Source organism: Cyclopterus lumpus, chromosome 5, assembly GCF_009769545.1.
Source record: "Cyclopterus lumpus isolate fCycLum1 chromosome 5, fCycLum1.pri, whole genome shotgun sequence".
NCBI lineage: Eukaryota > Metazoa > Chordata > Actinopteri > Perciformes > Cyclopteridae > Cyclopterus > Cyclopterus lumpus.
The window spans coordinates 22182023-22203126 of record NC_046970.1 but is presented as its reverse complement, the minus strand read 5'-3'; the positions used below and the strand labels follow the sequence as shown (position 1 = coordinate 22203126).

Below are 21104 nucleotides of genomic sequence, written 5' to 3'. Positions count from 1 at the left end.
CACCCCGTCCTGATTCCTACAGTATATCCATTTATATTTAAATATTAAATATAAACTTGTCTCCCCTGACAGTGTGTGGAGGACCAGCGCGGTGGAGTCCATGTGAAGGGTGGCGAGTATCGCTGCTAATTGGACTGTCACTTCCAACAGGCCTTTAATCATGTCTCGCTGATCAATACATTTCGTCCCGCTTGTCGCGTTTCTCTCGGCAGGCTGTAACTCACAGTGACTGTGAATATCAAGCCCTCCAGACACTCCATTACGGAGGGCTGTCAGTGGGAATGGTGCACACACACACATGAATGCGTGCGGCCACACACACACACACACACACACACACACACACACACATGCAGGTTTCTCGTATTCTTAAAAAGGTGGAGGCGATACCCACCATCATAGGTCCCACTCTCCAGGAGAAGCCCGCTCTCCTCCAGGATCCTGAAGTCTCCAACGGTGATGAAGTTGTAGTCCACTCCTGGCACCTCCGTGTCTCGGGGAACCCGTGTGGTGCCTAGGTAAAAAAAAAAAATTAGAAAAGCAAAGAAAATAAACAACATGTTTTGGGTCAGACACAAGAGTTTTGACACCATGACGTTACACCGTGCCGTGCTTTGTGTAAAGCCTCGACACTGATATACGAGAAAACTTATTCATGTCAAACCATCTTCAACTGAGCTCTTCCTCGTTCACGATTCATAAGATACAGAGGATCCAGTTTTTGGAACAATGTTTCTTGCGATCTGTACGAGGCTTTTTTTTTTTTCCGTTCTCAAAAAAGGAGTGGATCTCTCATTTTGGAAACAAACCCCATCCCCCCCCCACAAAAAAAAGACCTCGGTGCCATCCTGTGATAGATGGATAATTGACGAGGGCCTGCGGCGGTATTCGTTTAATCCTTTTTTACGAGTAACTACAGCTACAAGTCATTATTGGGAGGTTCTTGATGCATTCTACTGGCGATTCAGCTGAAACGACGAAAGCAGCCGAGTGAACCGTGGGATGGAAAAAGCGATGGCGGCAATGGGTTGCGTAACGTCCATCCATATAAATGACACATTCTGTGCATATTTTTGCTCCTGTGGTGAAGCCACAGTCTATTTCAACACTGATGGGATATATATATATATATATATATATATCATATATATATATATATATATATGGCGCAAATGGACACCAAATGATTGCATTAGCATGTGGATTATGTAAACCATATTCCATGAATAAATAAGTAGGGCTGTGCTATTATTGCACTCAAGGCTAATTAAGTAGCGTGCCACCAGATTTGTGAAGTCCATAGAAATAACCTCGGGAGCCCGGACAGCGAGCTGAACAAAGCGCACGGCGTCAACCTCATCGCGGCTACATTCCATAACAATGTCCGTCGTCTACATTCACTGCCGCCCCCCCCCCCCCCGGGTTACGGGGCAGAGTCGCTCACTCACTCGACCTCTTCAGGGTCGTGGGGAGGACAGCGGGGGAGGGGGCAGGGGGGAGGGAGGGTGTGCGACCAAGGCTGAGGAACACCAGCGCGGGCCAACCGGTCGGTCGATTCAGGAAAAAAAACATGGGGGGGGGGGCTTTAAAATGTTCAAATCGACCTGTCGGAGGAGATCAGAGCACATGGGAGGAGCACTGAAGGTCAAGAAGGGGATGCAGACAGAAAGATCCCCACATCTTTCTGGGCGACGAGTCTGATTTTATTTTACCCCCATTGTAGGGATTTGTCTTGACCGTGGCGTGACACGTTTCATTGAAACCTTAAACGGCATGTTCTAGTACAACCCCCCCCCCCCCCCCCCCCCCCCCCCCCCCGAAGGGATATCAGTGAAATAGGTTGAACAGATTGCGGGGGGGCCCGAATGGTCTGGATGTTGTCGCCCTTTCCACTTTTGTTTCACCTCATATTTTCCTCGCTAATTGGACGGTGACAGCTTCTCTGCGCCCGAGCAGCGGAGTTTAAAGCGGTTTGAAAAAGAAGCGACGACGACGACGACAAAAAAAAATACATCGGAGAAGCGTCCTTCCTCGATATCACGCCGCACTTTCAGCAGTTGACATCGCGTCGTTTTGGGAGAATGCCAGCCTCGGCCGCTTCTCATTACCGACTTGTTTGTGGCTTTTGGTCACTCAATTGAAATGTTCCCCCGTAGCCCAATTACTTGAGCCACAGTTATGTACCTGCCATGCATCTCCCCTGAACCATCATCCTGAATGCCACACTGATGTATACCATAAGCCTCCTATTGGGGATCAGTCAAAAACAAAAATGCTCAGTGTCAAATAGGGAGCAGTTGATGCTGTTAATTAAACCAGGCACTTATTTGTGCTCCGCAGAAGAAGTAGTCCTGCACACGACCCACCGTTCAAAAACTGAAAACGTGTCATTTTTCCATTTTCTCCGTTATTGAGTTACTATATGGATTTTATTTCTTCGGAGAAAGACGGTTTCCCCGTTTCCAGTCTTTATGCTAAGCTGAGCTGAGCGGCTGCAGGCTGTATCATGTTTACCGGACATATAGTATATAATAGCCCCTCGTCAAACTCAAACAAACAAGCATATTTCCCTAAATGTCCCAATATTCCTTGAATTTCATGGCCGCGCTCACGGTTTTTGCGAGGTCTCGAGCCTGTGACCAACCGTCTGGGCCGAGAGGAACGTCGCGATGGGAACATCAGGAGGTAGTAGTCAGCCAGAAATGGAAAGGCCATAAATTGAACATGGTGATTCCGTGCATAGTTTTTATGTCGGGACTTAAAATAAAGAGATAAAAAAGGACGTCCTTGGGTTTTCGCTTGTTGAAATGGCGACAAAGAAATGAGGGAACGAGGAAGGAAGGAGGATCATTACAAAGGCAAAGTCTTCTGGTCCTTGTGTGAAGTGTTTTCCTTTTAAGATAGCGAAGGCAAGCTCTCCGTCATGTGGCTCACTCTGCTGTTGCCACGCAGAGAAACAGAGCGCAGCTTCTGTCAATTAACAAGAAACACAAAACGACTTCACGCGTCAATCTTCGGCCGTTATTCGGTCGAAACTGTGCCCTAAAAATATAATATTCGTCAACTGCGGAAAAAGAGAGGGAGGAGGAGAAGGACCGTAAGAAGAAGACTCAGGGTGTGAAAAGTGAAGCAAAAGCTGGAGTGCTTTAAACTTCTCTGGTTGTATAGAAGTCTGGTTGTATAGAAGTCTATGAGAAACACATCTTATCTTCTCTTATAGTCTCTTTTGGCTGGAATGCCGAACTCGAGGCTTCAAAGCCGCGGTCCACGACCCGATCGGGTGACGTCACTGTGACCCAGTTCACATCCAACATCCACTCTACGGGAGAAGAGGAATAGTTGCAACGAAGCAGACAGAGAGGTCACAGCTTACAGCTGCATGTGTACCTGGCCAGTGCAGTGTGTGTGTGTGTGTGTGTGTGTGTGTGTGAGAGTGAGAAGGAGACTGTGTGTCAGATCAAACTCTCTCTGCTCATCTCTGATCTCAGCAGGGAGTCCAGGGACAGCGTGTGACCCTGAGCTCTCCGTCCTCTCCGGAGCTCTTGAGAGCCTCCTCCAGCGTTTCCGCGACAGACCAAATGATACGAAGCCCGTCCCGAGGCCCAGTGGAGGAGACTCACACACAGGCAGTAAGGAGTCTCTTTTGTCTCCTCTGCTCATCACTTTTCTCTCCTATCCCTCCATTGCAGACCCTGCTCCATGCCCGTCTCCCTCTCTCTCTCTCGGTTTATTATTTGAACATTCCTCTTTCAGGTTTCATAACTGGCCTGAAAGTAGAAACTAATGCTTTCAGGCCGGTAGTGGAGTGGACCACTGGCACAGTGACACGGACCGCATCTGTTAATCCTCTTGCAGTCCGCCCGGCCGGCAACACATTTTGGGATATAAATCCGGGCCCCCCCCCACACACACACACACACACACACACACACACACACACACACACACACACACACACACACACACACACACACACACACACACACACACACACACACACACACACACACACACACACACACACACACACACACACATCATGCTTCAGTGTCAAAAAGATGCCGAGCACGTTTAGAGGGTGAAGCTACGGCAGCACGATGAAGTGAAGATGGAGAGTGACTGCTGGTAGGAAGAGCCTCAAGATGCACCTTTTCATGGAAATGCATGTAGAGATGATGTGTTTATGGACGACTGAGCAAAAAGGGGCCCACACACACTGAAAATTGATGCGCTCAAATAAACAAAAAGAGTATAATTAAGTAGTTTCGTTTCCACGAGAAGTCGAATTGAGTGACTAAAAGCTACGTTTAGTTGACCCGGTGATCTCCAGTTCATAAAAGCTGAAGTGAATCTCCATCATAAGTTAATTACAACTGTGCGTTTTGGGCCTCTCAACACTTTGGGGAGACTTTTTTTTTTTTCCGCCCACTCAGTGGTTTGAATTGAACACGTATCCACAGTGTCTTGTCAGTATATTTCACTTCTGTGATCCCGATTCCAAGAGTGCGAACCCAACGCTGACCTCTTTCAGTCTGAAGAAGAGCTTTGCTAAAACAACACACCTGCTGATAATCCAGCTTGTTTAAAAAGGCATTAATTAGTGTGCACTTGACACTGGAAAAGGAACTTATTTAAATCTCCAATTTAATTTCTTTCAATGACTGAAAATGTATTCTATTCATGTTCACCTGCTGCTCAGAGGGAAGGTTGTCTCTTTCTGCCCTTCTTTTCTATTTCATTTCATCAGACTGCGTTTTGTTAGAAAAACAGCATTTATTTGTAAAGAGGACGTTCTACGACCTAAAAGCATGAATGAAATTCTAAAAGTATAAAGTCGTCCTCTCACAAATCAAGCTTTTATAGCATGCGAGCATAGACTTTTGAATATATAAGGACCTTCTTCATGCTCCTGATATCAGGATGTGCATACTGAATACGTTGGAGCTTCGATTTTTATCGGAACATTACAGATGTATGCAGGATTATTACATTTTATAGTACATGCGTACATATTATTTGTATAGTTTGCTGCTTTTCCTTCTATTTGTCTTCTTGTGTCACCAAAATCAACGCACAAATATGAAGTATGGTTTCAACAGAAAGGCAGGCGAGGGTAATTGAAAGTGAAACAGAGAGGGATGGGACACGAATGGATGATGGAGGTGCCGTCACTGTAATTCAAGCCGAGGATTAGAGAGTCAGGCTCATGCAGCGAGTCCACTGGCTGCTGGTGATGAATGGGTACAAATAAAAAACCTCAACGACCGCCACTATTGTACAGAGGGGGGGGGGGGAGAAATTGGAAGCCATGTTTGCCGTGGTAGTTCGGTTCAGGGTGTGTGTACAGGTCAGGTGGATGTAGGCGAAGTGTGGGCAGAGAGGACGAGAATATCAGGTTGAAGACGTTAGTAAAACTCTATTATCATCTCGTCTCCGGCCACTCTTACCGAGCTTTGAAAGGGAAAAAAAAGATAAATAAATTCAAGTTACGGCAAAGCTCCGAACGCGAGTGACAGATACTGTATATAAAATAAAGAGGGTTTGTTCTAAAAAAAATAACATAAAAATAAAAACACTTAAATATACATGAAAAGGTAAGCGCCTTACTTCCTAGAACAACGCCACACTTGTGCATCCGGGTCCCCTCTGAACAAGGCGGAGAGCGACTTCCGGCTACATTTATGGGGCGCATATTAACATATCTGAGCCAAAAATATCTGCGTGAACATCATCACAAGTTCCGCAGTCACTTCCCTTTTTCCGCACGTCGCCTGGTGCTTTGCAGACGCTCTGCAGCATCTCTTCAGGCATCAGCGATTATAGAGGAGATGTCTTAAATTCAGTTACAGTCGTTCAGGCCCTTACAATAGATGCGGTATATAAATTAGCCTTTTTAAGCCTCATAATCACCTTTGCTGTTACTGTAATTTACACTCTATTAATACACAGACTGATAAAATTATATTTGGAAGCGGTTGCAAATGTGGCAAATAACCCGCATTTTTTTGCAACCCACACAAACCTTAATCAGGATATTAATCTGCAGCGTCTTTACTGTACTGACAGCCGTTTCACTCTAATTTTGGTAATTTCTCACGCTTTCGTTTAAAAGATTATAAACATCCAAGCTCATAAAAAAACCCAACCCGAATAAACACAGCAGCGTCAGGCTATAAGATGCGGAAAAAAGTGTCGGCACATTACAGATAGATACAAGATTTGTTGTCTACAAGCACATTTGTCACTATTGATGAACTACCAATACATAAAAAAAGCATCAATTACACAAACTGTTGGATCGACATTGTTCTTGCAATCAATCGACATTTAAATTTGGCATGAAGTACTGTTCCTCTGAAAACGCACACGGCTGCTGTTCTTTGCGGTGGTTCTTGGCAGTACCCAGCACCAACCTTTTTATTTACCACTCCATTAAAGAATAATAGTTGAGTATATGGGGGGTGGGAGAACACGCAGAGGGCCCTTGAGGGAAATAATGTGGCTTATACTGTGAGGATACGGGGCTGAAGTAAATAAGTTACACAGGGGGCTAGAGAAGTGTCCTTGATCAGGTTGCTATGGTGACATAGAAGTACGTGTGTGTGTGTGTGTGTTTGTGTGTGTGTTGTAGAGTGTGTGACAGAGATGAAAACGTGTGTTTACAGTCCCGTGTCGCGTAATAGAAAGAGAACGCCAGCGGGTTGCGTTTCCAGCTGTGTGAGACAGGATGAAAAACATCCTCATCGCTCCCATAAATAATAATAATAATACGAAAACCAAATACGTGCACCGAAAGTAGATTCCTGCTGCAGCCGGGGGGGGGGGGGGGGGGGGGGGGGGGGGGGGGGGGGGTACTCACAGGGGATGGTGCGCAGGTAAAGGTTGTCCCGGATGATCTGTTGGAGCTTGTGGTCCAGCGAGCCCTTCTGGAACTGCAGACTGAGGTAGTGGCGCAGGTCCGTGTTCAATACTTTACCTGCGGAAACAAGAGGCAGAGGGTCAATAAAACTCTCTAAGGGGGCTTTGAAATCTATCCAAGTGACATGTCCCCTTTACAAAGTGGTCAATAGCAGCGAGTTAGATCAGACTGTTGGTATACTCGACGAAAACTGGGACACGTTTAGAGCGCAGATGTTTTGGACATTGGGATTGGAATGTATACAATGTTATCAACATCTACTTATAGGGCAAAAAAAGTGTCGATATGTCGTACAACAAGTCAATAACGTGAAAACTATGGAAGGTCATGTCCATATATTGTAGGATAAGATTAACATTTCGATGTCCATATATTGTATAAATCCCATAATGTTAAAATGATCCATATAATGATCAATATATTGACAAGTTGAGAAGGTCATGTCCATATATTGTAGGATAAGTGGATAACATTAACATCTTCGAGGTCATGTCCATATATCCAATGCCAATGCATATATCCGTTAAAATGATCCATATATTGACAAGTTGAGAAGGTAAAAAACAAAGGAGGCTATGTGTAAATATCGTGAATGACACGTCGATGACGTATTAATCGTGAAAAGGCCGAGCTCCGGGTGCATTTCTTTCGGAGTGCGTGACCCTCGTTCTTGTGAGTCAAATAAAAAAAAGGACAACCTCTCAAAAGCCCTTTCAGGGTGAACCCAAACATCTAACAAGTGATCGGAATAGATGTATTTTTGGCACACAAGGTTTTCATAGTCTCAATATTACACGCAGCTTTTAAACATGCAGTACACGCCTGTATGACCACCTGCTCTGCCTAGCCCGAGAGCTTAAATCTTAAGTTTATTCACCTTTTAATTCTGGTTTGATCCCAGAGGGGAGATTGTAGCTGAAGGGGGGGGGGGGGGGGGGGGGGGACGAAGGTTTAAACAGATTTTTATAAACTCTGATCCTTTCCCGTTAAATCCACTTCAATCATTACGGGTAAATGGAGATTTAAAAGGTACAAGAGAGGGATATGTGGCCTAGAAACACTTTGAAACGAGGTGGCAAAGAGAGCATGACGCAGTGCGAAAATGTGTTTTTATTCGGATGCTTTTGCACATCGAGTGAAGGCAGCTTGTTAAAAAAGAAGAAAAAAAAACACCAAGAACAAACTGGACCGAGTGGAACTCTTTGTCATCGCTGCCTTCATTCATGTGAAGCGAACTGCTAAGTGACAGATGAAGGAAAGCCAGCCGCTCCGCTGCCTTTACAGTTGCAACGAGCTCCACGCGGGCCTCAGAAACTTTTTTTAAAACCAAAAAAGATGCGCAAACGCCCCGCAACCCTCAAAAAAGTGAGGCGGCGGCAGCGGAGAGAGAGAGAGAGAGAGAGAGAAAAATAAATAAAAAATCCGGAAAAGATTTCGCCTTTGCTCTCAACTCCCAGAAGCCTTTGTAGAAGAAAAAAAAACAACAAAAAAAACACACACAAAAGCGAGTTGATGCAAAGTTTGAGGCGGAGGAAGACTTCAGAGTCGTCGCGCGCGCGAGCGGGGAGGAAAAAGTTTTCGTCTCTGAAAGAACACGACGAGGAGTTTGGAAAACAGGAAGAGATCTTCGGTGTCTGTCTTTGCCTTGAGCCTCAGCGTCATCACTTGACAGATGGGGAGGGGGGGGGGGGGGGGGGGAGAGCGGGCTTTGAAACAGTTTGACTACAGAGGAGTAATCAGTTCTCCCCCCCCCCCCTCTCTGCGTTGCTATGAATACCAATCGGCAGGACTAAAGATGAGCTCTCCCTACTGTAGATGTACTGTACGAGCTAATCGAGAGACGCACTCGACTACAGGAGGGGCGATGCAATAATCGTGAGCTCGAGGAATATTTCAGCTTTTTTTTTATTTAGGTTTCTTTCGAACGCTTAAATCCTTCTTTTCCTGCACCAAGTCGTCGGCAGAAGCCATCGTTACCCCGTTTCGGAGGCCTGGCTTTTCAGAATAAAAGGTTGCGCCGTTCTCTCCGCCTGCCGGTCCAAAGAGGGCTGCAGCACAGCTGGACAAACAGACTAGAAGGGGGGGGGGGGGAGGGGGGACTCCAAGGCCCAATCTGGCAACTTCATCTCAAAACGGTCCCGGAAGTTTTACTTTTTGTTCAAATCCAGCTCACGCACAAGGGAATTAATAGGCGAGTGATGTCGCATTCAAAGAGAAGATTCAACAAAGTTAGCCCTCAAATCGGTATAAACAGCCTCATCCTGAAGCCAGAACACGCACGCTTCTTGGCAATTGAACCCCCCACGATAAATAAAATACATGAACTGATCATCAATCTGTTGGTTATCCTGGTTGTGGCCAAAAGCTAAACACTCCTTTGTCCAATGGCTTTACGGCGATGTTCAGAATAAATAATGGAGTCATAGTATTTGCTGTCAACTGCGAGACCTCCAAGGATAAGTGGACAGTGGATAACATCTTTCGAGTATACATGCCTTTTATTCGCGTGGATATCTCAGCCTCACGAAGTAAAAGGCCTCCGAAAAATAGAAAGTCGGAAATGAACTCTCGCCTTGCTAGCCGATAACGATTTGGAACAATACACTTTGAATGTCTTGGTTATTTATTTGTCTTTGCAAATGTTTCCCCTTTCCAGGTCTTGGTTCTTCCTCTTTGAATCTCCACCCTAAGGTGTCTTCAAATACCTCCCCCCCCCCCCCCCCCCCCCCCCCCCCCCCCCCCCCCCCCCCCCCCCCCCCCCCCCCTTCCTTAAGCGCTTTCGGGATTTTCTTTTCTAGCGTTCTCGTCTCGTTGAAGAGCCACGGCGTTCGATGATGCTGCGGGCCTGTGAAGCCTTGAGACTTTGCATGCAATACCGGGGCTTTTTTCCCCCCAGGTTATAAAAAGGTAGGTTTTTTTTGATCTTTTGCTCCCTCCTGAAAATCTCCCTGAGCCCTAGCCAATCACATCAAATACTACGCGGTGCACCGAGCCCTTAATTGGAACCACAAAAAAAAAAACACTTTGCATTAGTGATGGTGAAACTCTCTCTTTGATGATGAAAGAATGGTAACATCTTCTCACGGGCGTCGAGGGCTCTCTGTAACTCAGGCGCCCTCCGTAGATGCTTGTGGCTGCGTAGTAGAGCCACCGGGTTTCGGGTGCGTCTGACTGGAAGATAGTCGAGCAAGCTTGCTCAGTCACACTTCACTAGATAAATAAATGAAACACCCACATACACACACACACACTGACTGGTTTGATCTGTTCATCGCGGTACAAGTACAGTGTGGCCTTTGTGGCTTCCTGGGTCCTGTCAGAGGCTGTTAGTGAGGCCGTGTCACATCAGAGATCCTCATTCCTTCTCCCCGCAGATAACACGGCGAGCCTCATTTTTCTGTGACGGGGGACTCAATGGGCTCCATTGTGCCTCGTCGGCCTTCCGCTCACTTGTAGCTGATGCACGAGGCTCCGCCACCTCTCCTACGTAGGCCCACGAACACACGACAACGACTTTAATGATATTCAGCCTCCTGTTTTGCTGTTCGTTGTTTGTCTCTTTGTGGTCATTTTTTCTGTATCTTTGCAGTTGTTTTGTGTCACTTTGAAATTGTTTGGGGTTTCTTTTTGTCGTTGATTCGCCTCTTTGTGATCATCCTGTTTCTCTTTGTAGTCATTCTGTGTCTCTTTGAGGTTTTGCACCTCTTCGTAGTCTCTTTACAGCTGTTTTCTTTGTAGTTGTTTTGTGTCTTTTTGTAGTTGTGTTGTTCTCTTTGTCGTCTTTTTGCATCTCTTTGTAGTTGTTTTTTGTCCTTTTGTCGTTGTGTTGTTCTCTTTGTAGTCTTTTTGTGTCTCTTTGTAGGTTGATGTGTGTTTCTTTATGGTGTTGCCCCTCTTCATAGTATCTTTGTTGTCTCTTCAAAGTAGTTTTGCGTCTCTTTGTAGTCGTTTAATGTTTCTTTGTGGTCATTTTGAGTCCCTTACTGGTTCGTACGTGTATTTTTGAGTGACATTTTGACGGTGAAAGCCCGGTAGGCCCGTTCAGTACTCCATTCATGGCCAGGAAGATGCAGTACGGTAAAAGTTTACTACACAAAATCATAAGGCGGGGGGGCAATTGTTCTCTTTTCTCCCATTTTTCTTTTCTTTCGTTTCTTAACTTTTACAATTACTATTTTTTTCTCATTCCACGATGATTGCAGTCAATGTGAAGGCAGAAAATGATCCCTCATTTATTTCCTGTCAGTTATATCATGAGCTATGTTCTCGAGGCTTCCTCCAAACGAGACGAGATGAGACTAATCAAGCGACCGGTTCCCTCTAAGTGAAGCTGTCGCTCGTCCACGGATCCTCTGCTCGCCTCCGTCATTTCTTTTTTTGCATGAAGCGACGGCAGAGAAGAGCGAGGTCGCCCACGGGAACCCCCTCAGCAGCGCGTCGCCATTCCACCCGGCGTCAGCATGTTGTCCTCTCCTCAAAAGATGGAGGCTCTGAGAACATTTCCCACCTGGCACCCCGAAGTGAAGCAATAGCCTGTTAACATCCTCACTTAGACCAACACCTCACGCAGAAGCCACAGAATCAGATTCACACTCCGAGCTCGAGACATAACTCACACTCACACACACACACGTGCGCATTACACGCACGCGCACACGTCAAGCATCCATAATATTGTAGTACTGATAACACGTTACGTCATTTTTAACTGTATTGAGATCATTGTAAGCCATAAAAGGAGGAACAAATACATCCGACATCAGTTATAGAATGGATGTTTGTTCAATTACAGTTCATTCTTACAGTTTCTTTAAACCAGTCAGCTACTTTCTTAATTTTTTGCTGCAACATATCATGTTATCTTGTCAACGTCATAACATTTTATGGGAAATTGTGGGGTTTTATTTTATATTTCTTACTTTCTGATTCGAACGCAGGATCTCGCGATGCGAGACGAGAGTTTATTGTCACATAATCGATTTACTCGTTAGCTGTTACTCAAAGCAGCGTACGGCAGTCTCTGCTTGTATTCCTCTGATTTCACGTGTTTTTATGCACCACCTTAAACAAATCCATTATGTTTCAGTTTTCTGTATAAATGGCATGTTTTTCTGATCTAAGCCGCTCGTCCACAAAAATCTTTTTTCACAGTTTATCCAAATGTGTGAAAACAAGCAATTGAAAAAAAAAAAAAGGGTTGTTTTTTCCCTTTTAAATCTTTAGATAGACACCATCTCATCAATGTGGAATTAACATACTGCATGGTGTTTGTTTAATCCACAAAACAAATGTTAAGAGGACATTTCTAGAACAATTTTTCTTCAGGGAGTGGTAGTGCAGGGTTTTTTGTCTCCTAATCTAGTTGATGGGAACGCCTGGCGCTTATTGCGACATTTCATTCTGACGCGTTCTCCCCGAGGCGTGGGGGACGTCCCGGGGGAGGTCATTAGCTCTGTTGCCTGTCTGTTAATTACCAGTCTTCTGAACAGGGAATATGTCGTTGCTGCCCGACACCTTCCTCGGTGCACGAGGTCAACTGCACGGAGGAAAAAAAAGATGACTAAAAACGGCAGGAATTCTACGCATTTAGACGGAAGACATTTGGAAAAAGCCACGTTGGTAGACACGTGCTCTTGGAATATGAATGCAGAGACCGCAGAGTCTCTCATTTTTCACAAAACCCCTTCCTTTTTCTTTCCTCTACATAATATTTACCCGTATTTAAGTAGATCCGCCACACTCTACTTCATAGAAAAGGGGAAGCCTTGTTATTTACCCTTAAAAGGAGCCATTTATTTGATTGTAAACCTCATTGACCAATTAGTGGGTCCGCTTTTTAAAAAAAAACGTGCAGCACGCCGAGCAGCTAAATATCACAAGTCCCACAAATTAAACGACAAAAATACATTCTTTACAATTGCCCCCCGCCCCCCCCCCGAGACTGACACATGTGAGGATTTTCTAATGTAACTCGGAAGAGGGTGACACGATCGTGGTCACGGTTAAAGGAAACCCAGCAATGAGTTTTGTGTTTGATGTTTTGTTTACCCATCCGGCCACCGCCCGCCTCTGCAGACTTTGTGGCTACATGGCAACTCGACAATACTTCTTCATTTGCTTCCAAACGCACAAGAGTCATAAATCCTACGACCGCTAGAGGGCTTTGTCACTTAAATTGCAAGCATATGGCATTTTCGGGGGAGTTTATGCGGTCATTGTTCCTGGGAGGAGAGTGTCTGAATATTGTTCAAAAAAAAAAAAATCGCAGTTTGTGGGGGAAGTGTGCATAAAAAGATGGAGTCTTTGACGTCATATAGCTTTCATTAGAGGGGAATGTTAGGTTGTAGTGGATTTTATATATATTTGCACATGTAGATAAGAGAGGTTATGTTTTAAATTAATACATAAAGAAAGATATGATCATTAATTTGAGGAATATTCTGAGGAATGTATTATGAAGCATAAGAGAGGATCACTGTTTTATTATTCTGTTTGTTAATGACAAATGTAATGATTAATTGTATGATGCATGGGAATGAATGGATGTTTTATTGTTTAGACAGTAGTTAAAGGGATGCCGATTGAAACCTGAGATGTTGCTTTTATTCTGAAGGCAGGATAATAGGGTTTTATTCTGAAGGGGAACTTCCTGTCCTTGACCGGAAGTGTGATCTTTGACCCCGCTAGTTTATCGATTTGAGGCATTCTTTGAAGTGGCCAATGGAACTAACCCTCAGGTGTGAACCTTATGTCTTATTCGCTGGTCAGCGTAGCATGCTGTGTCTCTGAAAGGTATTTGCATGAATACCTCCACTAACCAATGGGAGCTTAGCTCAGCGAATGCACTGCGAATAAAACTAATTGTGAGACGTGAATTTGGTCTCTTACGTGGTGACGCCAGACAGAAACTGTTGGCTAAGTCAGGAGACTGTGGAAGCGAAGCCATGTGAGCGCGTCCGGGCCTGGACCATGTATGTATACAGATGACTCTTGTTTGTTATGATTAAATAATGATTATTATATATCTCTGGCTTCGGAGCTTCTTCTTCCAAGCACAAGGTAGCTCGAGACTGTCTGAACTCTTACAGGAACGACGGTAAAAGCTACCTTGTGGTATTGACTCTGCAGAGAACAGATCTTTCTTCTACTTTCCCTATATGTATATGATATATGATATGTAATAGCCGGTCAGTGCAGTGAGCTCGATATATATCCCTGGCAACACAACTCCCGCCAGGCTTCTGCAGGAAGTGTAGATCTCGAGGATTGTCACAATGTTGTGATGTGGAATTAAATTATAATTAGGCGATACTGCAGAGGATTTATCCATTTCTCCAAACCCTTGCATCAATAACAAATTAGAAGAAGCTAACATGATTGAAGTGAATTACATGTATGTGTATGCAATGTAACTGTGTATGGTGCATGTGTCAGTTATTGTCTCCAGTTATTACAAAGTTTCTAAAGAAATAAAACGCACAAGAACTGAGCAAACATGCATCATAAGCATGTCACCATGAGCACTGTAAAGCTTTACCCAAAACAACAGGGTGGCGACGCTTCGGACTCAATTTGGCCTGCTCCGCCTCTCTGGACAGTCTCTACACTCTGAATGCTTCACCCCGGGGTGCTTCTTACACCGTGTGCTTTTAAATCATTCTCTCCTAACGCTCTCCTTCACTCATATTCGCAGGCGGGCAGATGCTACGGTAGCCGCCTCGACGTTGACCTCCGTCGCCCATCCATCACGGGGTGGAGGACAGGTCGCCGGCGTCCTCTTCCTCCGGTCCGCCCTCTTCCCCTGTGGCACTCAGTCAAACGAGGCCCCCAGCTAAAAAGGCACCGGGACCTCTGGTTTGCCTCCTCTCATCACTCTCCTAGCCTGACAGCTCCCCCCCCCCCCGCCCCCTCACACCTCAACTTCCTCCACCCTGCTCTCAAACCTTGCAAGCCTCTCGTGGCCATTTTAGGGGGACAGAAATTGCCTCAAGGCACCTTTGAGCGTGGAGATAAATTTTTCAGATAGCCGTACGTCAGATCGGGATCCCTGGGGGCCCCCCCCCCCCCCCACTCGCTGACGACTCTGCTGACTGTGAGCACACACATCCTCACGCATACACACACACACGTTTTATAGTAACCCGCCACGTGGAGCGTTGCAGCGGCTGGAGACCTTCTGCATCGGAGGAGCAGAGCGGCTCGCCTGATTGGCCACTGGGTATATAGCTGCTTTTCCAGTGCGTCTGCTTGGCCGGCTGGCTGCAGAGCCGTGTCGTTTCACCTCATTTGGGAAATCCAGCAAGGTGATTTGATTTGTTGTTTTTAGATTTGCTGACGTTGGCGTCCGCAAAAAAGACGATGCGTAACTATTACTGACGGCACTGATTACTGAGAGTGTTACTGTTGCACCTTGAACAAATTACTCCACACTGCATACGATGTCCACAAACCTCCAGTATGTGAGGACATGTCGGAGTGAAACTATTAGAGAATGTGTTTAAGGGGAAATATGATATTTGCAATATGTAATGAGTATCTATGCCACAGCCACAGCCACAGCCCCCCCCCCCCCCCTCGACAATAAAGACTACACACCCCTCCCCCATATGATCATAGCATGACACATTTCCGGCCCACTAATCTCACAAACACGGCTCACAGAGACATCTGGCTCCGCATTAAAGTTAAATAACCATATGTCCTCCTCTCCTCTACACCTCCCCTCCCCTCTGTCCATCACCACTCAGGAGATGGAGGGATGACCTTCCTTCCTGTAAAGTAAAAGGCGACATCAGCCCAACTCAGCAGAACTGCAGAGGCGGGTGGCGGGCCCCGGGGGGGTGGGGGGTGCGTGCAAATCTAAAGGCATCGACAGTCAGGGCTGCCGTGGCAACACGAGGGAAAGGGGAAGAAGTCCCGGTCCCAGAGAGACAGAGGGATGGGGATGGGGGGGATGGGGGGTGGGGAGAGAAAGGAAGGAGGAAGAAAGTGCGAGAAGAGGTGGTGAGAGGAAGGAGGAGTGTTGCCCTGCAGGTACAGAATCACAACGTCGCTCTATCTTGCCTCACTTCCCTTTTTTTTGGTATTCTCAATTCTCTTTTTTGTTCTTGCCATCTCAGAGAGTCTGGCTCCTCTCCATTTCACATTTCTTCTTCTACTCCCTCTTTAATGAGCAGTCCTATGGCCTAGGCCTCTGTTCTATCATTAATGTGGCCCTGTGCCGAAGGAGACCGCGCACAAACACACTCTGCATCCCACACGGGTCCTCGCTGAGCATCCGGCCCAGACAACAAGTCTAAGAGTGATAACGTCCATCCGACCAACGTTTGCACAACATTCATGAAAACTGACCGTTGCTCTCCTTCGAAAGAAACAGATAAGTTCACCTAGGGACACAATTTGGGATAACTAGTGTAAGAGTTCAGAGAGTCTCGAGCTACCTTGTGCTTGGAAGAAGAAGCTCCGAAGCCAGAGATATATAATAATCATTATTTAATCATAACAAACAAGAGTCATCTGTATACATACATGGTCCAGGCCCGGACGCGCTCACATGGCTTCGCTTCCACAGTCTCCTGACGTAGCCAACAGTTTCTGTCTGGCGTCACCACGTAAGAGACCAAATTCACGTCTCACAATTAGTTTTATTCGCAGTGCATTCGCTGAGCTAAGCTCCCATTGGTTAGTGGAGGTATTCATGCAAATACCTTTCAGAGACACAGCATGCTACGCTGACCAGCGAATAAGACATGAGGTTCACACCTGAGGGTTAGTTCCATTGGCCATTTCAAAGAATGCCTCAAATCGATAAACTAGCGGGGTTAAAGATCACACTTCCGGTCAAGGACAGGAAGTTCCCCTTCAGAATAAAACCCTATTATCCTGCCTTCAGAATAAAAGCAACATCTCAGGTTTCAATCGGCATCCCTTTAACTACTGTCTAAACAATAAAACATCCATTCATTCCCATGCATCATACAATGAATCATTACATTTGTCATTAACAAACAGAATAATAAAACAGTGATCCTCTCTTATGCTTCATAATACATTCCTCAGAATATTCCTCAAATTAATGATCATATCTTTCTTTATGTATTAATTTAAAACATAACCTCTCTTATCTACATGTGCAAGTGTATATAAAATCCACTACAACCTAACACTAGCGACACGCGTTTCCTTCAAGTTCAGTGTAATCGACCATTGTGTATAAAAGTGCACATATTTGCAATTGACCACATTTTTGGGTCATTTTGCCATTTTCAAGATATTTGAGATATTTGACGCCGGGTGGAATGGCGACGCGCTGCTGAGGGGGTTCCCGTGGGCGACCTCGCTCTTCTCTGCCGTCGCTTCATGCAAAAAAAGACTTAACAAATCTGAACGGAAACATGGCCAATGGCAATGCTATAATGCTGATATTAAGCATATTATGGTTCACCATCGTAGATTAGGCTGTCATTTATTTTGCATTCATTTTTTTCCGACTACACCTTGAATAAAAACCGATTAGCACTTCAGTGGCACTTTAAAAGGCACTTATGGTATTTTTGGCTTTCTTGAAGAAATTTTACTTTCTCGATTGCTATTGTTCCGAGTTTGTACTCATGGTTGAATTACGCCAATTGTAATTGCTTTGGATAAAAGCGTCAGCTAGATGACGGTAATGTAATATTTAGTCAAACGTTTTTAGAAAACTTGCTTTTGGCACTTTATGGAAAATAGAAATGATCAAAGTAATCAGTCCACATTAATGAGAGAACCAAATTACATGGCGAGCCATCCAATAGCCGCTGGGACATTTCACTCAAAACCACAAACGTCCACCTCTTCGTGGCGCTAGAGTAAAAACAACCGGTAGGATTTCATCCTCAGGGTACCACGAAATGCCTGTACGGGAATTCGTGGCAATCCATCCGATCGTTGTTAATCGCTAATTAAAACGGCCACCGCGAGAGCTTCTCGACAACGCGCAGGCCTCTCCCGCAATACGGCACCATACTGTTTTTTGGGGGGTATTTTGACATGTTTGATCAATAAGCAACGCCCGATTGCTTTCTCCAGTCAAATAAATCTTGGCGCCCATCTGGCGTGTTGCTTTGATTTGTGTATAATCGCACTGAACTGAGTCTAGACAGCCATCAGAGCACTCGCGTTTGTTTATTGTTCCCAAATGAAAATCTGATTCATTCAGCTTTTATTCCAATACACGCTTTTTGCCCCCCCCCCCCCCCTTCCCCCTTATGCGCAGCCACTCAGCTCAGGAAAAAACAGCGACGTGCATTTCTAATTCGCCGCCCTCGCTCCACTCCTCTCGCTTGTTTCACATGCAGAAACTACATCTGGCACAAATGCATGCAAGCCGGAGAGAGAGAAAACGAGTTTTTCGAGTTACATCGATGAAAACAAGTGTGACTCAAGTGAGCTGTGTTGCTCCCCCGCTAGTGGGAGGGGCTGTCTAATCCCAAACTTTTTGTCAAATCATGCCTCCGTAAAAGAGAATTCGTGTTGTATCGCCCGCACCCCCCACCCCCCACCCCCCACCCCCAGACGTATTCAACTATTGAAAGCCGGAGAAAAACGGTAAGCAGGAGAATGAAATGAGGTGGAGGCCGACCGACACGCTGAGGCAGTCGGGAAGACACGGGGGGGGGGGGGGGGGGCACGCCCTGGATCCTAATCTCCCCCGTACGGCGGCCTCAGACCTACTGGCACACCGAGGCTTTGTGACCACGAAGGGAAACGCAGCGGCAGGACCTCGAACCGGCTCCACCGAGGACCGCTTTGAACGCCGTTTACACATTCTGTGCATTGCTGCAGAGCTCATCAGGCTTTTTTCCTTTTCATGTTTAATGAGTCTGCAATGGGCCAAAAAAAAAAAAAAAGGGCCGAGTCATCCTTCACCCAAGATGGTCGTCGAGTGCCGTAGTCCGCAGCTTTGCCATTAATCCTGCCCGCCGCCGGGGGATGATGAGAGGAATATGGGCTATCTGTCGCAGGCATCTTCCTCAATGGAGGCAGATAGGAGTCAAACTACAAAGTGCTCGTTAAATGCAGGCCATCGCAGAGCAGAGGACGGGAATCTCTCTCTCTCTGACTGACAGAGAGATGGTTCATTTCATTAATTCAACCACACGCACAGCCGAACAAAGACAAGCTTGAAATAGAGCCGTAATTGTTGCTGTGGAGATGTGCTGGCCTCGTTGTTTTCAGACAGCAGCCGCCTCGCCAGATTTTGCAGAGGAAGAAAGGGGAAGAGACCAAGATGGTGTGTGTGTGTGTGTGTGTGTGTGTGTGTGTGTGTGTGTGTGTGTGTGTGTGTGTCAGATGAGAGAGAGTGAGGATGTGTGTGTCACTCAGCACTCTCGACTCCTTTATTCTGTGTCGATCGTTACGGCGCGCCGTCATTAAAAAGTAACTTTCCCCCCGGGATCCGGCCCGGGAAGAAGATCTCGACGTGTTCGTCGTCGTTGAAAAGAGTCGTCGGGGGAACAGAAGGTGCAGCTCACCGACCTAATTCTCCTCTCCGGGGACCCCGAGGACTCCTCGACCACTTTCTCTTGCTTTTTTAAAATTTTTTTAGCATCGCTGCTTCTGGTGAAAGAGGAAGGTCGTAATGTCTGCGCCAGGCTGCAGTAGCGTGGATTTCATTGTCGAGTGAGCAAAGAGCATCCTGGGGGCAACGGGGCATCTGACGGAAGGAAGTGCATTGTGCGGAGAGAGCGCGACACACCCACGTGCGTTTCACCTCTTCACACACACACACACACACACACACACACACACAGTCCTGTTATCCAAGTGTCCTTCGACAGTAATTGTATCGGTTACATAACTCATGCATGTTTTTGTGACTTTTCGTGGTTTTGGAGAATGTTGAAGCGAAGGGGAGAAGTTGAGGTAAAAAAACGTCTTCTTTCAGGCTAAATATCCAAAATACATATTTAGTTGTATATTTAGCAATATTTGTGTCTTTAGATTACTCCTAAATTCAGCAAAAGTTAGCATTAGATAAGGCCTCATTTGCATATTTACACATTTCAGAAAACGTGTGGTACGAAAAAAAAGAAAAGTTGTTTGCCCTAATTTGAGAAATCAACTGGGAAAGTGTCATGGCGATATCTATTAGTTATGTTTACCCTCTTCACTTCCAAATCTTGTGAGGCGGTTTTCTAAAACTTCAGTCACGCTTAAATCCATCAAACCTTCCAATTGCATCCCAAACTTTTTAATTCTCAAAAACATGGAGAAGATGGACGTTTTTCTTTCTCAAGTTTAATAGTGATATCACCCATTCATCCACTGATGGGAGGAGCCACCTGCTGGAGCCGGGGATCGAACCGCCGATCCTCTGATTGAAGGACGAGTCAGCTTCCGAAGACAAGAGCAACGCGTGGCAGAACATGCCGAGCGCTATCCATCGGGTGTCTGGTTATGCTGATTACATTGCAGTACTGCAGGATGTGCCCCTTCCAATATATATATATATATATATATATACACGATGAACCATCATCATCAAGTTTAAAGCCGGGCTTTTTTTTTAATACTGGAAGAGGAATGAGAAATGTTGAATGAAACTTCTTGAACATCTGTGCGTCTCGTGTTCCTGCAGCTGTGCACGTTCAGCCAAATGCAGCGTAATGTGCGGCCCGAGGGAGCACCGAGGACGAGGACTTCGCCACGAGGACTTCACCACGAGGTGTTCGCCACGAGGTTTTCGCCACGAGGAGTTCGCCACGAGGTGTTCGCCACGAGGAGTTCGCCACGAGGAGTTCGCCACGAGGAGTTCGCCACGAGGAGTTCGCCAAGAGGTGTTCGCCACGAGGTGTTCACTACGAGGAGTTCGCCACGAGGTGTTCACTACGAGGAGTTCGCCACGAGGTGTTCACCACGAGGAGTTCCTCACGAGGAGTTCGCCACGAGGAGTTCGCCACGAGGAGTTCGCCACGAGGACTTCGCCACGAGGACTTCGCCACGAGGTGTTCGCCACGAGGAGTTCGCCACGAGGAGTTCACCACGAGGTGTCCGCAGGGATAACGACGGCATTTCCAATATCTCTCCACACTTGCTCACCGCACGCCCACAGAATCTTAATCCTGGGCTCTAATCCTGCTGACAGAGAGGACCCAGAGAGCCATTCATAGAGAATGCAAGTCATAAAGACGGCGGCACTAAAATA

The 21104-nt window shown here is 46.0% G+C and overlaps 1 protein-coding gene across 1 annotated transcript in view; it reads right to left on the bottom strand.

The window, feature by feature from the left end:
• The window catches only part of LOC117731406 (membrane-associated guanylate kinase, WW and PDZ domain-containing protein 3), a 112941-nt gene that overhangs the window by 31173 nt on the left and 60664 nt on the right, over positions 1-21104 (bottom strand). Inside the window, exons 2-3 of the mRNA XM_034533749.1 lie at positions 6860-6976; positions 395-514 (exon numbers count right to left, since the gene is read on the bottom strand). Coding sequence (XP_034389640.1) covers positions 395-514; positions 6860-6976 — 237 coding nt within the window. The remainder of the gene's footprint in view (positions 1-394; positions 515-6859; positions 6977-21104) is intronic.